General features: G+C 55.2%; 1 protein-coding gene across 1 annotated transcript in view; it reads right to left on the reverse strand.

Annotated features, from left to right (window-relative positions):
* Positions 1 to 16938, reverse strand: part of ASTN1 (astrotactin 1) — a 55361-nt gene that overhangs the window by 21559 nt on the left and 16864 nt on the right. The window contains exons 3-11 of the mRNA XM_088524862.1: positions 16034 to 16427; positions 15155 to 15301; positions 14810 to 14917; positions 13651 to 13800; positions 13367 to 13534; positions 12655 to 12739; positions 4649 to 4723; positions 2447 to 2584; positions 1419 to 1569 (exon numbers count right to left, since the gene is read on the reverse strand). Of these exons, the coding sequence (XP_088380988.1) occupies positions 1419 to 1569; positions 2447 to 2584; positions 4649 to 4723; positions 12655 to 12739; positions 13367 to 13534; positions 13651 to 13800; positions 14810 to 14917; positions 15155 to 15301; positions 16034 to 16427 (1416 nt within the window). The remainder of the gene's footprint in view (positions 1 to 1418; positions 1570 to 2446; positions 2585 to 4648; positions 4724 to 12654; positions 12740 to 13366; positions 13535 to 13650; positions 13801 to 14809; positions 14918 to 15154; positions 15302 to 16033; positions 16428 to 16938) is intronic.

The raw sequence follows: 16938 nt of genomic DNA on the forward strand, positions 1-16938 counted from the left end.
AGCAGAGAGTAAGAGGTGAGCCCAGGCCCCGGAGACAGGGGACCACGGGGCCAGGGGATGAAATATGAAGTGGCCTTTGTGGTTAGCAAATAGTCAAGAGTTTGCACCGACCTCCCAGCACCGACTGGCTGCATTTCAGGAAGGCGGCATCGCCCTTACAGTAAGAAACCCATCTATCAAAGCACAGACCTGTAGGTGGGAGCGTCCCAGCTGCTCAGTCATGTGCACCTCTGGGCAGAGGCATCCAAACACCTGGGTAGAGGGGCTACTTTCCAAGCCTAAGAAGCAATTTGCGCCACGCAGTGCTGATCTCGGGGCTCTGCAGAGACTGCGGTGGAAGTGGGTGCCCGAGATGCAGCGGGACAGAGCGGTGCCAACGCGCCCACGGGCAGGGAGCCAGCACGGACTCACCGGGGTGATCCCAAAGCCCTCGCAGCCCAGAGCAGACCTCCCAGCCACGACCAGGGCCTACGGCAGCATGCGGCAGCGCAGATACACTCACGTTCACGTCCACGCTCTCGATTCAGAAACGCAACCCGCTGCTGGCAGCAGCATCTCGAGGAGCCTGATTGGCTCTTCCCTACCCTGCTAGCACATCTGTCTGAGGGCAAACACTTCCCCCAGCAGCCAGGCAGCTGCGGTGCTGCCAGAGAAGCGCGTGAATGATGAGGGACTTCCCAGAGAGCTGCTGGAGCAGATGGGCTGCTCTCGCTCCCCTTGGCAGGAGCATCGTGTGTGCTGCAAGGGCAGGGAGGCAGGAGATGCTGCAGCTGCCCAAGCAGAAAACATCTCCTGGTACACAAACAGCCTCAAAACACGATGCCCAAGGCAATGTGAAAAGAGGAAGGAAGCAGCGTTGCCTCATTCCCTTGCCACTAACACAGCAGTTTCACACGGAGATGCAGGGTCACAGGCCAAGCCACACAACACCCTCACAAACGCTGACCTCCGTGGAGGAAGGGGATCACAACCACCAAACCTTCTCAGCACCATCCTGTGGCCCTGCAGAGCAATGCCCGTGTCTTGCCAGACCCCGCAGCAGGACGGCTGCCCACCAGTGCACTCTGTCTCGTCTGTCTTTTCCTGTCTTTTCCCCTGCTGCTCTCCTTCTCCTTTTCTGGTGCACTTGCTCTTCTCTCTGGGCTCCATATTCCAGTTCCTCCAGGCAGCATTTCCCCCAGCAGGAGGAGTCCTGCCCCCAGCTCATCCCCACCAAGAGCTGCACCCATCTCTGTATACCACCACTGGGACTGAACAGGGAACAGAAGTCTCACATTTGTCACTTAAAACAAGGTTTCCAACCCCATCATGTTAAGCACTGGAGTGACTTGCTCCTCCTTGGTCTTCAGCTCTGGAAATGACTGGGAATGCCTCGGGAAGGAGGCAGGTGCTCTGGGTTCTGCGGGTGGGATACGCACCACGCAGCCTGTGGAGTCCAGCTTGCGGTCCGAGATGCAGCGGAAGTTCTTGCTGCAGCCCCCGTTGTCCCTGGAGCAGTCGCGAACAGGGCCAAAGGAATCGAGGAGGACCTCCAGGCTATCAAATGAGGAGGAGGTCATCAGCTCTTCCCTGCGACAAGGAGGAGACAGTCACACAGAGCGCTTTGGCTCTAGGAGCGTTTGTGTTTAGCCAAAATTAGAAAGTGCTAATGAGAGCACACCCACCCAGCACGACACATTCGCACATGCAATTCACACGCAGGTTTGCACCTCCAGTGACACCAGATGGGCAGCCCTTCTCCTTCTGGTGCCAACCTGACAAGCTGGAGTGAGACCTGCACGCGCCACCACCCAGCTGCTCACCATGGGGAGGAATTGCACCCACAACCACAGCCACCACATGCACTTTCCACGTCCCTGCTTTTCCTCAGGCTGACAATAAGCTATGAACTGAGCATTCGTTGAGCTTTTAGAGTGATGCTGTATCTACTGAGATGAGGAGAGGTATCTCTGAAGGGTCGGCTTTTGAAGGCACGGAGCAGCAGAGCCCATGGAGGGCAGGTGTTGGTGGACATTCTGATCTCTGCCTGTGAAATGCGGGGCCACAGGCTGAGTCGTCTGTCACCATTTCCCACGTGCCTTAGGTTGGCTCTCTTGGCCCTCACACACAGCTAGAGAGGTAGCACAGGCATCCTTGTAGGAACATCTTTCAATACCTGGTACATCAGGATTAAACTCATCATCAGATGTGGGGTTTTGCCACTCTTCAGCCTTCTTTCTGTGTTGCTGGAGCATTTTGGGGTGGTTGCACAGCTGTGAGAAGCACTTGGTGGAGCACAGCAAACATGGTCACTCTGGCCTCCAAAGTGCTCCGTCGAACAGCAGCAACGTCATAGAGCTATGCCAAGGCTATGAGTCCTCCAGCATCAAGCCCTCCCTGATGATTTTACACAGTCTCTGTGAATTGCCCTTATCTCCAACCTACTCTGTCTCAAGGCTGCACCTACCTGACCTCCACTGCATCCTCCATCACCGTCATATCAGTCTTACACTTGGCAGAGGGGTTGATAGCCAGCTCGGAGGGCGGGATCACAAAGCTCTTGCTCAGTGGCAGCCACATGCCTTCCCCCAGTGTGTAGGTGAACCTGCCAGGCAGAGCAGAGAGCCCTGTGATGAAAGGGACTGCCAAGAAAGGCAGGGCAGCCAACCACACTCAGGTGTCTTCTGGCTTCCCCACTCCACACATCCCATGGCTCACCCCAAATACTGCATCTGCACCCCTCCACAGCTGGCCTGTCAGATGCTTTGGTTTTACATCAGAACAGAGTGTGTGTGGTCTCAGTGCAAGCCTGAGTACTGCCATCCTGCAAACTGAATAGGCTGGTGCAGCCAGCTGGCTCCTTGCTGAGCAATTTTACCCTCTTATGCAGTTATCTCCGGGTATTTCCGTCTTTGGTGCCTTAAATGGAGAAAGGGGGTTGGCAGCTGCCTCAGGGAGGTAGGTGGATGTAAGGGCCATTTTCACAGCCTGCCCCGTATCAAGAGCACAGCAGCCACAGCAGCAGCCCAGGCATGCAGGAGAATCCAGCCCTGCTCACAGGACACCAGCGTGAGAAGCTGCCATCCATCAGCCAAGCGGACAGGGAGTGTGAGGAAGAGGAGGAGGAGGAAGGAGGGATAATTCTTGTATTTATTCCACCCTTTGAAGGTCTCCAGACCTTCCATGTGTGCTGCAGAGTTAGCAGGAGAGGAGATAGAAGAAGCGGATGCCTTGCTGTGTCAGGAGCGACAGCAGGGAGAGGTGTGGACACCACGCAAGGACACATCTAGGAACCGCACAGTCATGGCAGCACAAAGGGACGGCTCTTCCAAAGGCTTTTGCACGACCCACAAAAACATCAGTAAAAAAATCAAGGTATTTCCTTTTCCAGTAGAAATCTTCCTGCTTTGGAGCCTAAAGCTACCTCTCGCAGAGGAGAGGTAGCAGGAACCAGTCCCTGGGAACACCTCTCCCCATGAAGGATGCCTTGGCAGCAGCAGATGAGCCATCCAGCCGTGCCTGTGCTTCTCCAGGAGGTGGCACAGCACGGCCATGTGCAGCCACCTGGACCCTCCCAGGGTTCCCAAGCAGACTCCTGCGCTCTCCCTGCAAGGGCTACAGGGCCAGGGCTTCTAGGAAGTTTCCTTGGAGGCTCCATCTCTCCTCACTCCAAAACCAGGGCACTGGGCAGTGCTCATTTCTCCTTCCAAACCCTGTGAAAGCAGCTCTGAGTGCACTGACCAGGTTGCCCACAGGCACATTGCCTTCAGCTGCGACCCACTGGCTTACAGGAATGCTACTGAAGGGCTCATGGGCAGTGAGGAACATCTCACATGGGTGAGGGAACAGACAGGCACCTTGAAGATCCTTCCATGGATGTGGAAAAGAGGGCACCAAGGGGTTTCACAAGATCACTACGCACCATCTGCAAGCTCCCAAGTCCTACTGACTCAATCTAAGCCACACCTTGGAGATGTATCTCTAACCTGCAGCAATTCAGACCAGTCGCTACAGCTCTTTATCTTGTTTAAGACTCTCTAAGCCAAGGCAGCTTCTCCTACCAACCACAGGAGCCCTTGGCAAATATGAGTCTAGCTAGAGACTCCCACCTTGCTCAGCAGATAAGACCAGGCTCAAGTGAAGGAAGCAGCAGGACTGTGTAGACATCTCCAGCACCTCTACAGAGCAGGACAGAAACTCAAGGTCAAGCCCAAGTGCTTGCTGCCTCTGCCTGGGTCCTTCACCCACTCAAAATGCTTCATTTTCCATGAAATGCTCATGATGCCAAGAGAAAAGACACTTTCTGGGTGGCCCATGGTATTCAGAAGGACTCCTCTGCTGCCCTCGTTCAGGCCCTGTGCTGAGGCGGGCTCGGTGCTGCCTTCTAGAAGATTACCACCTAGATCACAGCAAACCTAAGGAGTGGGTTCTTGTCTCTCAGGAAATGGAGACCAAAACATGCCCTTGGGAAAGGGCAGTCTCCACGGGTTGCAAATGGAGGGGCAACTGAGCCACGGCTAGAGGAATGGGAAGAGGGGAGATGGGAGACGAAAACCCACAGCACTGAGAAGAAGCCCAAGCAAAATGCATGAAGCTGCTCCTAGGAAGGACAAGCAGGGCAGGGAGCCACAGCGGCTGTGCCGAGAGGAGCGACAGCAGCGACACTCACCGGAAGATCTTATCCGAGGGCTGCTCTCCCAGCACCAAGTCGAACCCGCGCTGGAATATGGTGTACGGCCAGGGCCTGGAAGCAGAAAGCAAAGGTAACTGTCCGGCCACCACGCTTGTGCTGCTGCTCGCTGCCCAAACGCCCCGAGCCCCGAGCTCAGGCAGGCGGCACCAGGGTGAGCAGAGAGCCGCCAGGCCCGGCTGCACGCGGGCAGGCACATCGCCCCGAAGCACAGCCCACGGGCGGCAGTGCGATGTGCTCCAGGGCGCTCGTGCCGCCGCTGGCGCCCAGGGTCTGCACATGCCGGTGCCACCACCCGGCTCCCATTTTAGAGCTTTGCATCACGTCCTTCTAAAGCATCAAACAGCGACTGAAGCGTTTCTTTGCAAAGCCTTTAAAAGGAAGTCTTGCAGGCTGGGGGATGCTGCTCACCACCAGGCTGCTTTCCCTTACCTCTCCCCATTTTTGCAGGAGAGGGTGCTAATCCAAAAATAACCATGGTATCTATTTCCTTTTGCCTCAGAAACGAGGAATTTTCACCTAGAGGTCAGTACGGAACAGATATTTATTTATATATTCAAAGACTTTGCAATACAGAGCAATTGCAGAGCTATAATGTTTCAGTGAAGGCCATATAACAACATCCATACATCCACCGGCAAGGATGCTAAAGGAGCAAGAGTCTCTCTTGTACCAACATACCCTCAAGTACCAATGGCTCTGGGAGCTTCAGCTTACAAATACCTAGCACTTTGCAAACTGGTCTAAAAGAGAAGTTGGGAGTTTGGATCAAAGCGGGTGGTTGGAGAGATGCCAGGTCCCATCTCCAGTCTCTCTGCCCCGCACTGCAGGGAGCTATGGATCAATGCATGTTAGTGCCTCGTGCACTGTCCTGGCACACACCTGAGGGCATCTGCACCATGTGCTCACAGAAAACCAGGAGCACAATGAGCTACCCCTGTGCAGCCGCAGGCTGAATTCACAGGCCTGTGGGCACCCAGGGACCCGATGCTCTGCGAGCTGCACGCCTCCCCGCTGCAGCACGGCTTCATTTGCAGAATATCATTTTCAAAGAGCTGCTGAGGAGCCAGAGAAAATTCAGGGAGCCCCGGAAAATAAAACACGAATACAAACCCCTTCATGCCTTCCAGCCCAAAACCTCAAGCTCCGAACCCCATCTCCAAGAGCTGGACAGAGAAAGAAGTTTCCCCAACCATCATCTCACTGCCTTCAAGAACGCGCTGCCGAGCGAGAAGGGCGAGCGTGAGCTTCCCTGCGAGGCGCAAGGTAAGTACCCTGCCACCCGCGAGCCCGGAGATTTTCTCCGGAGGCAATTACAGCTCTCCTGCACAAGCACTTTAATTTCTAATCCGAAGTTATTTTAGCAAGGACAAAAAAATCCTGATTGCAGGATTAGAGGGCCCCATCTAATTTCCTCGCTGGGACACAATGCAACTTTTTTGTCCAGGCAGCTAGAAGCGGAGGATTACATTCAGCCCCCAGATCCGATTGCCTTGAAAGAGGTCAGCTTTAGAAGGAAAGTGGTGCGTGCTCCTTGCGTCTCACCAGTACCTTGAATACTTCACATCTCCACCTTTCAATCCTCCTGCCAATGGGTTTTATTCTTCCTTCTCAGGAACACGCCAGGCAGGGAACAAAAGCAGAGGCAAAGTATTGTTCCTCATCAACTCAGGCTGAAAAGCTGTTCTAAGGGACGCTCTTTTCTTCAAGAAAGTCAGCCCTGAGGAAGGCGCTGCAGTGACATGTGGCGAAGGTGGCCGTCCCCGCTCAGCCACGAATGGGCTGGCGTGGCAGCCTGCGGACGCTGAGGTGTCCGCATCACACAGCCAGTGTGCTCTGGCAGATGTACACCACGTCCCAGGTTGCCTCGCGTCCCTCAGAGCTGCAGTTTCCCTTTGGTGCTAAAAATAGCGTGATGCTGCCTTTGAGTTTGGAAACCGGTCACCAGCATTGGGGGCTCTAGGAAGAGAGCCTGGGAGATTGTGGCACTAGCCCCTGGTGGGAAGCCCTATGACTTTCTCAGTAGAGGACCTCTAGCTCAATAAGAAGCATTTGCCCATCCTCATTTCTGCAGCTCCCCAAGAGCTTGATGCTGGCAGCTTTGCCCAGGCAGAAGAAAAAGCACTTCTTCATGCTTGCTTGTGCCTTTTGCTTCAGAGGACCGGGACAGTTTCCTCTCCTCGTGCACATCTCACCTTCACAACCACTGCCCTTTGCCCGTTGTGGGTCTGGCACTCTGCTTCATCCCCTCTTTCCTCTCCTGTCCATGCAAGCATGTGCCTCTGCATCTGTCTCCCTCCCCATGCTCAGCGATCACCAGAGGCACCTCGCTGTTCTGTTTTTATTGCTCTTGGCGGGTATTTTGGTTGCATGGTCTTTACAGCTCACAAAAGAAAGAGAGCCTGATCAGAAGCAGCTCTGCGTCTGATCAGATTAGATTAAATGGTCTAGAAACGACAGCTCGCATCTTCTTGTGAGCCTTGGCATGCAGGTAGGCATCTGAAACTGCAGGACAGGCAGCGGGCAGAGCAGACGAGAGCCAACCAAGTTCACCAAGTGCGGTGAGCAGGTTCTGCAACCAAAACTCTGCCAGTGCCTCCCCAGGATAATCTTCAGGCCTCTCTGCTTCTGCCAGCTGGACTGTCATCTGTGCTTTGCTCCAGTTCTGAGCTTGAGTGGAAATTTCCAAAATAACCACACTAGGTTCCCTGGATTCAGTGCTGTTTATGATGCTCTGATCTACCTCTTCAGCATCCTGGCAATGCTCAAATTGCAACCTAAGGGGGCAGAGGCCAAACTAATTCCCAGTGCCAAGAACCACTGTTTTCCACTTCTGAATTCCTGCGAAGTCCTTTCTCCAGTCAAAAAGCCAGAAGGTACAAGGAATCACAGCATGGAGTCCATGGGATGGTGAGATAAGCATGAGCCATCGCAGCTTCCAAGAGATCTGTCAGGAAGACCACAGGGTCTGTAGGCGAGGAGGTTCTGGAGACAGCACTAAGTCATCACTGCATATGAGCATGGCTGAAACATCACTGCAGAAGAAGGCAGCCTGCTATCAAGCTCAGTGAATAGTTGACTAAACAAGTCACCTGTTTCCTTGAGCTCTCTGGGGCTCCCACCCAGCTAGTGGTGCAAGAAGCACCAAGCTAGGCCATGTCTAGCTGAACGGGCACTAGTATGAGCAAGGTACCAGCCTCAAAGGGTATACCTAAAATGAGCAGTGTGAAGGAGACAAGCTCAGAGTCAGTTTAACTTCTTAAAAGCGGACAACATGGAGGGATATCAACTGGACCAACATGATGTCAATGCACTATCTACAGCCCCTTCATTGGCATCAGTGGATTTTGGGCACAGAACAAGCACGCAAGAAGTGTCCCTCTAGCACACATGGGTCTCCTCTCCAACCAATGGTCCTCTCCCAACAGGAGGACATGGACCAAAGAATAGCATGGTCTACCGGGAGAACTTATGCGGGAAAGAGAGAGGATGGGACATCAGCAAGGAAGAGGCACCCTCCAGGGCTGGAGCCGCAGGCTGATCTCACCCAGCGGTGCCCCTATCCCAGCGGTTTCACAGGACACCAGCCACCAGCCCCATTTCTGCTCCTCCCCTCCTCTGCTCTGCCTTGTAGCATCTTCACTTGAGCTTCAGCTGTCTGCGTCTTTTCACTTCCCGCCTCCCCGCCCCCTCGCCATCCTTCCCAACCAGCTCTTTATTAAAAATGCTAATGCCAACACTTTCTCCCCGGGTTGCCTGTAAATCTGTGAGGAGAACGGGGCGGGGAGGAGGAGGCGGATGGGCGGTTTGGTGAAAGGATCTGAAAGAAAAAGCAGTTTTTTATCTGGCTGTCCTTCAATCTCACAAAGCCAAGCCAAGGCACACAGCAGGGGATGGAAAGAGGCAGATATATATATATATATATAAAAAGACAGAAAGAAAAGGTGGGGGGAGAAGAAAGAGAGAGGGGAGCGGGGAAAGAACTAATGCAGGGAAAGTGCTTTCCTTGTAACTTCAGCTGGATTCGCAGGGCCCCGGTTCCTCTGGGGGTTGGGAGTGTCCAGGCCTGCATGGCCAGGAGAAGGACCCAGAGAAGAAGCGGATGGAGGAACAGGAGAGAAGTGGCACAGTGGGAAAGGGAGGCAGCACAGACCGGTTCAGGGGTGGGCTGCTACACCAGGTCAGAGAGGTGCTGTTTCACTAACGTGGGTCCTGGAACTGGGTACCCAAGAGAGGCTCAGATGCTCAGGGAGACTTGGGAGGGCAAGAGAAAAGGAACCCAAGCCTCTGGGATGGAGCAAAAGGTCTTTTTGCCATGTATTTCTCAGCCAATACCGGTACCCATCCACCTCCCGTCGGTGCCCATGGTCATGGTCTTGCTACCGACCTCTGCAGCCCAAATCCCAGCCTTGATGGACTCAGCAGAGGTCCTGCTCTCCTCAGACCCAGAAGAAAAGGAGGTTGGTGTTACACACTGTCCTCCTCATTACCTGCAAGAAGAAATCAGAGCTGACCCTGCAGCTCAGCCGACTGGAGACCACCAACGAGATGCTCCCACTGCACAACGATGGCAAATGCAAGGACTCCACTAGAGACTCGCGATGGTGGAGTGCCGTTGTGCTGGAAGAGGCCCAAGGGTGAAGAGCCCTGAAATGTGGACCCTCCTAACCCCCCACCCCAGGCTGTCTTAAAAACTCATCCAGGCAAGAACATCATTCAGGAATGGGAAAGTCACAGGCAATCACACTACAAGCATACGGGGCAGGATGAAGACACGCCACTGCGGATAGGTAGCAGATGGATTATTAACCAAGGGAAGAATTAGCTGATTTGGTTTTGTAAGAGTCATACCATGAAGGAACTGTGGGAACTAGATTTGATTAGCAAAAGTCAGGCTGGGTTATTGAAAACGGCTTCCTACCTGAGAAATTTTAGCTGCTTTTCCATTCCTTCCCTAATTAAAAATGCATATCAAAGCATAAAGACAGACTGTGAAAAAAAAAAAAACAAAACAAAAAAACAGCACAGCCAGATTTGTTTAAAACAGCTGAAGAGCAGCACACAAAAGCAGATAATCAAATGTATCTGCTAAACATGATCAAAAAGAATCTTTTGTGAAACTGATGATGATTTAGGGACTGTACGCGTTAAGTAAAAGATGTATCACAGTGATGCAGATCTCAGCATGGTACCCAAAACACACACAACACATAAAAGCTCACTGCCACTGCAAATAAAGTTCAAAGATGAGCTTGCCTTTATGACCAAAATTAGATGCTGTTGAGCGAATAGACACTGAGCCAACTCATAATCACAGTAAATAAATACAAACCAGTCAGAAATGGACCTCAATCAATCCAAAGGCTTGAGATGCCTCTTCAGATAAAGCTACCACTCTACTCGAACAGAAGAGGTCACAACTAGACATGAAAACAGCGCTTGCCAGCATGTTGAGGGATTTGGCAAGCCATCCCCCAAGGTCAAGCCCCCCACTTCTGCCTTAACGACCTCCCTTTTGCCAATGGCCGTGTTGATGTAACTTCCCCTGGGCACTGACTCACCACCCGGTGAGCGTTGAAGACCTGTGTTGCTAACCACTACAGTGCACAGCACCAACACTGCAGGGCTTAGGAACACATTAGACAAACACCTCTTGGAAACGGTTCAGACACGATCGATCTTGCCTTAGGATGGGGTGGACAGAGCAGCTGATTTCAAGATACCTCTTTTTTATGAGTCTACGGGCAGTCTTGTCAGGCTGCAGCTCCAAATAAGCGGATGAACACAATGAAACACAGCATCCAGCACTGCTGAAGGCCACCTCTGCTCCAAAATACATAAATACCAGGGTCGGTTAGATGAGTTGAAAGGACACATAAGCTCCAGCAAGTAAGTTCTGCTGCGCCAAAGCAGGGCAGAAGTCCTCGCAGAAATGACTTTGCAGAGACCGTCACAGGGCACATTAAGATCTTCATGCAGCTCATCTCAAAACGGTGGCAGAAAGTGACCTGCTTCCCATGCACCGACCCAACAGCACCAGTGACCACAGCACAAATGAAATCTCCTCCATGGAGAAATAACCAACTGCTCAGTCGTTTGGTGGAAGCTATCAGGGACTCACCAGGGGCAGCTGGATGGGGCTGAAGAGACCTTAAACATGATGAAACCCTCCACAGGAACTGCTGCGTGGAACAGGCACGGATCGCAGTGCAGTAAAAAATCCTCATTAAACATGAAACCGGCCCCAGTCCTGAGATTCCCAGTGTGGACACACTTTCAAAAGCCCCTATAAATAGTGAAAGCTGCAGGCAGGGAAGACTGCACTAAGTATGAGTTTCAGCTACTACCATTTTCTGAAACAAAATCTGACAGGTTCAAGGAAGAAGCACAAAATGACCCCAGTTTCAAACAGCTTCAGCAGTTTCAAACTCTCAAAGCGCAGCTGATGAAAAAGCTCAGATACTGCCGAGCATCTAAGATTTATGGCAAGTTCAGAGAAGGGCAGCGGGATTTTCAGTGGCACCTGCATGATCCAGGGCTCTGCATCACCTTGGGGTGGAAGAGGAAGAGAGAGGCTCTGCTGTGCCTCTCTGCCCCCAATGGCAGGCGTGCTGGAAACACTATTCATAATTTGTGATCAACAGCTGGATGCTTAAGTGTATAAGGAGAGACCCAAGACAATATATATTCTGGCCAGATATGAGCACTACTGCGGGAGAAAGGGCAGAGAAGTATGAACATAGCAAAAAAGACGATACACAAGCCTCATTGGAAAAAAAAAAGGCAAAAAAACAATGTGCTATCTGTGAAAGCAGTGGTGAGGCTCCATTTGAATCAAGCAGGGAAAACAAATCTCCGCTAAAGGGCTGTTACTATTCCTCCTTCTGGGCAGCGGTGTCGCGTGCCGGGCTGAGCAGCAGCGCGAGGCCACGGTTTGTTCACCACGGGACCCAAGATGAGGCCGTTACAGATATCGGGTCAGCACCTGCTTGGTTAATCTGTTCAAGCACACGAGTTCACTTCCATTCACAGTTTTCCTAACTTGCCTGCAAAGGGTTTCCTTTCTTCTCCCCTCTCCCTTTTGGCTCAGCAGCGGGTAGATGAAGAAGTCGCTGAGGAAGAGAAGGGGACGTCTGGGATGAAGCTGCAGTCCCGCTCCCCAGGGAGCAGTGGAAAAGCGGAAAACAAGGAAGCAAAGGGCTTGCCTGCGTTTACTAGCAGCCCTGATGGGCAGAGTCGTCCAGCCCTTTGCTTCCTGCGGAGCAGCGGGCCGGGCAGCAGAACTTGCTTCGAGGAGTCGTGCTGGGGCATGGAGCCAGGGCACCGAGCTGAGCGGCACAGCGGGGCTCCCTGCGAAATGGCCTCTTTGAAGGTTTCCTCCTCTCCCCAAAGCAGTCACGGGGCTGCGGCGCCATTGGGCCAGGGGAGGGAAGAGGTTTTTCGGGGGACAGGCACAGGGAGGGCCCCCCTCCGACTCTGTGCGCTCTCCACCTCACACTTTGCCATTTCTGGCAAATTGACACATCTCACACCCAAACCTACAACACAACAAAAGGCAGAAAAGCTCCCAGACAGGCAGAGAAGCAGATCCAACACCTGGGGCAGGGGATGTGTTTACCCTGAAACCTAATGACAGTCTCTTGGACATCAACCTTCTTGAGCTCTGATTATTTCTAACAATAACAGTGCTCATCTCTGGCGGACACCCCTGCCCGCCTGCCAGCTGCCTCCCTGCCAGCAAACAGCTCTGGCAACGCAGCCTTGAGCTCTCTAACACGCAGGAAATGGGCAAGCCGCACAAAACACGCATCGCTGCTGCCCGCGTCCAGTCCCTCCCTGCCATGTGAGGCAGGTGAAAATTTTGTCCAGGTGGAATCGACGGCTCTGCGGAAAGCAAAGCCCACCCTTGGTGTGTTTCCAGCCCCTGAGCCCATGGTGCTCCCCAGCAGCAGGGCCCAGGCACAACCCACAGTGGCCACGCTCACCCCTGGTTCGTTCCCCACTCGTTCCGGATGCAGAGGTGCTTGTGCACGGGGTCCTTCATGTAGCCCTCGTAGCAAAGGCATTCACCTGCGGGGAGAGGAGGCGCGTGAAGGAGGGCTTGGCATCGTGACCAAGGGACTTTCCAGCACCAGCAAGGTCCCAGCAGGACCCCGCTGCCTTCCCAGGGACCAGTGAGCACCCGGAGCCTCCCCTGCATGCTCCCCATTGCCAGCATCGCTGTGGCAGAGGCACCAAGGACGGGACAAGGCACAAAACTCTGCCCTCTTCCCATCCGATCCACTGGGGCCGGTGCTGAGCGAGCCCCTGTGTATGCACAGGCCCTGTACACTGGAGGTGAGCCCGGCTCACACTTAATTAATATTTATTGAGTCCTCTGGGTCTAAGCTCAGGCATAAGCTTAGGCATAAGGGCTGCGCTGGGACTCCCGCCTGCGCTGCAGGCTAAAGACACACTCAGGCGCTCCGCTCCCCGCAGCGTGTCGCGCGCCGCTGATGCCGGCTACGTGGGGAAGCGAGCGGAAGCAGAGGAATGTGGCGCGATGCTGCTGGCACTGGAGCAGGACAGCCCAGAGCTGGGTCCTGGGTTTCTCAGCAAGCCAGTTGAGCTGCAACCCCAAAAACGTGAGCTGGGCAGGATGCAAGGAAATGGCCTCCCCTCAGCTGCCTTTTGGATGTTAAGCGTGCCCAAACTTACCGGTCTCAGGGTCGCACTGGTGCTCGCAGGGGTCGAGGAGGCGCCGGGCGCAGAGGTCCAGGGCCCAGGGCCCGCTGGAGTTCTGCTGCGAGAAGAGGACGACCTGCGCCGGGTTGAGCCAGTCGCTGGCGTCCAGCTGGCTGCCCTCCAACAGGATGAAGCGGCTCCCTGCCCAGGGAGAGGGGGGTGACGGGGACCCGCCGCTCCCCGCCACGGCGCGCAGGACCCACGCGTGGCCGTGGCTTTTCCTGCCCGTCGTGGCAGCGGGGCGCTGCTCTGCTCACCATCAGCGATGAGGTGCTCGGGCACGTGCAGGGTGATCTTGACAACCAGTGGGCAGCTCATGTGGGACGAGCACACCAGGCTGATGACGCAGCTCGTCACACTGATGAGGGTCAGCGTGGTCTTGTTCACGGGACTCCGGGGTGAGCCCACTTGAAAGCAAGCAAGCAAGGGGAGTCAAATCCCGTGGCTGCAAGCTCCCCCGCGACGTCCGCCCATCTGGCTCCCCCTAGAAGGGCATCCGGCAGACCCACATATCGCTTTGGGCCCCAACACAACGCAAAAGAAGCGGCCACTGTCACGGGATCCCCCCTCACACCAGACAGAGCCAGTGCTTCCCTGCGTTGCCGGCAGCCCTGGCTCGCGTGGGGCACCGCAGCACCCAAAACACCACCGCGCACTGCGCGGCTTTACGACAGGGCAGAGGCACCACGGAGAAGGAAGGGAGCGAGCATGGCCCGTTCCTCCACTCTCTCCCCTACGTGTGCTTTTCCACTCCTAGATAAGCCCGGAGGGACATGAAGTTGTGTTGCTACAGCTAACACCGCTACGTGGGCTCAGATGGGGCACCGAAGCAATACCCTGGGGACCGCAAAGCAGCAGCCTGCAGCATCCCACGCTAACAGGAGGTGACAGGTAGATCCTGCCTGTCCCGGCGGGCTGGTTCCCGGCTGCGTTTCTGAGCTCAGCTGCCTCCTCTCTTGCCGCCCGGCTCATTGCTGACGAGCAGCTCTACCGAGTAGCTTCATCTTTGCACGCGCGTCGCCCACCTGCCGGGCGGCCGCGCTGCACCGCACGCGGGGGCTGCCGGGCAGCCTTTGAAGCACGGTGCTCATTAATACACAGCAGCGCCGAGCAGCTGCCTCCAGCAAAAGCAGAACACGTTTCATCCTGTGCCGGGGAGCGCGGCGCCAAGCGCGCAGCAGCCCCGGGCGCGGAGGAGGAGGCGCAGACTGAAGCATGCTTGCGGCGGCCACTGCTCTGGCCGCAGCTTCAACTCCTTGCCTATGGAAAGTGTCTAAACTCACAGCCCAGAGCCTGTGGAGGGCAAGGAAGGCAAGAGTTGGCCCGCTGAGCGCCGTGGAGCCACAGTGATGGCTGCGGGGAGGGCCCTGCTGCGGCGCGCTCTGGCAGCGCCCCACGCGTTCAGCGCTGACCCACCTCGGCTGCGCCTGCGGCTCCGCGACGGGTCGGTGTAGAAGGCCAGCTGGGGGTCGTTGTCCGCCTCCGTGCCAGAGTCCCCCTCGGGGTTCAGGAAGGCGGAGCCAGCTGCGGGCGACAGCGAGCGCTGTGGGGAGCAGGGCCGCCACCTCACCCCCTGCGCCGCCCCAAGGACCCACAAGGTCCCACTGCCTCGAGCGCTTGGGATCCCTGTCCGGAGGATACGGAGCGGAGGCAGATGGCCGCCCCCGCAGAGCAAGGACCTGCTCCCAGTTGCACTGGGGAGCTCTGGCACGGACTGAAATGCTGCCGGCCTCAGCCCCTGGGAGCATCACCCCTGGGTACCTCGTGCTTTGTTATTGATGCGCTTGCGCTGGCTGCTGGAGGTGTGGGACAGCAGTGTGGCCTGCTGGTGGTTGGAGTCCACGGGGCTGGTGGCGATGATGCTGTCCTTGTACTTGTTCATCAGGGACAGCTTGGCGTTATCGCTTCCTGGGAGCAAGAAGGAAAGGCAGAGTCTTTCAGAGACAAAGAAGGAGGGAGATGAGGGAGAGAAAAGCTTTCCTGGGATCTATTTCCAACCCCAGTGCCTGGGTGAGATGCCAAAGGCACCTTGGCCAATGGACTGGACAGCCCTGGTGAGTGCCCTGAGCAGCAGGACTGCTCCAATACATCCCCAAGCTCTTCACACAGCAGCCCTCCCATAACTGTGTCTCAGTTAGGAGACCACTCTCTTCCACACCTTGCTTAGTACTGTAGCCAACAAGCAAGCATGGTATGACACGGGTATGACGTGCTGACCGCTGGGGCTAAGGGGCACCTCAGAGAATTTCAGCTGCTGTTAAGAAGGCAGCGTTAACTCTGAACCATACTGATGACAACTACAATTTTGCTACTAAGTACGTCAGCTTAAGCAGACACCAGAACACCTGGGATAGTGAAGGGAGCTTAGCGTCACCATGTTGGAGCTTGTTTCCAACAGCCCTGCCTTTCAAGCCTCAGTCTTCCATTGCCCAGCCAAAACCTGCTCAATAGGGTCTACAACTGCCTTGCTGCCAGGAGGTTTCCAAGCAAAGAAACGACCTCAAAGGCTTGCAAACCCACTGATATCTCATATGTAGAGGAAACCCAGAGAAATAGCTGCATCTGGTCATGTACATGCAACCACACCTCGCTTGCAAGACAAGGTAGAGAGGACCCCAGTCCTCCTCGTGCCTCCCCTACCTGGCGTGAGGTCCATGCTGGACTTCTCGTTGCAGCCCTGCAGCGAGTCCAAGGTGCGGGTGACCTGGCTGGCGAAGTCCTCGCCGCCGTTCATGCACTCGCGCTGCAGGTGGTGCCGCAGGTCTGTGATATCGTACTCGTAGCCGTCCAGGATGGGCGTCTCGCGGATGCTGAGCGTGCCGCTCGAGTTGTGGCCCTGCACGCGGGCGTTGCGCAGGCTCTCGCGCCCGTGGCCCCCGATGAGCACCGAGGGGATGTAGTGGATCTCGTTGGCTGCCTCAGCGCTTGCACTCTTCTGCGGCTGGGGCACGCGGCGCCGCTTGCACCAGCGCCGGCGGGTGTACAGGATCATCACAAGGCACAGGATGGAGAGCAGCAGGGCGATCATCCCTCCCTGCAGGCAGAAACGCGAGAGCCGGGCTCAGCGCAGCCACGAGCCCATCCTCGCAGTGCAGGGGAGACCTACTCTCCCCTGGCACCTCAACACTCCCACCGGACACCCTTGGAGCCGGAATCTCCAAAGGGGGGAACATGCAAGCTGCTGTGAAGAAGCGGCGGCGCCGGAGAAGGTGGGTGGCGCTGGAAGAGCACGCTGGCACGCGAAGCACGGCGCTGCCTTTGCAGCCGCTACCTCGACACAAAGCCAGAAGCAGCTAGAGGAGAGCATGTTTTTAAAGACCCACAGGTCTTTGAAAGCAGAGCTCAGGTTTATTAGAGGCAAATGCTCCTACGGGCAACTTTTTCTGACCCATTTCCAACTAGTTTCAGTGCTGTCACTCTCAATCTCGGGAAATTTTCCCAGGGTATCCTGCAGAAATTTCAGCACAGATTAAATGAGATCAAGGCTCGAGACGAGGGATCTGCTGTGCGCAGAATGTCCAGGCGAAGCAAGTGCGGAAACCTGC

This window comes from Tinamus guttatus, unplaced genomic scaffold, assembly GCF_059628265.1.
Source record: "Tinamus guttatus ecotype Peru unplaced genomic scaffold, ASM5962826v1 Tinamus_guttatus_pri_ptg000215l, whole genome shotgun sequence".
Lineage (NCBI taxonomy): Eukaryota > Metazoa > Chordata > Aves > Tinamiformes > Tinamidae > Tinamus > Tinamus guttatus.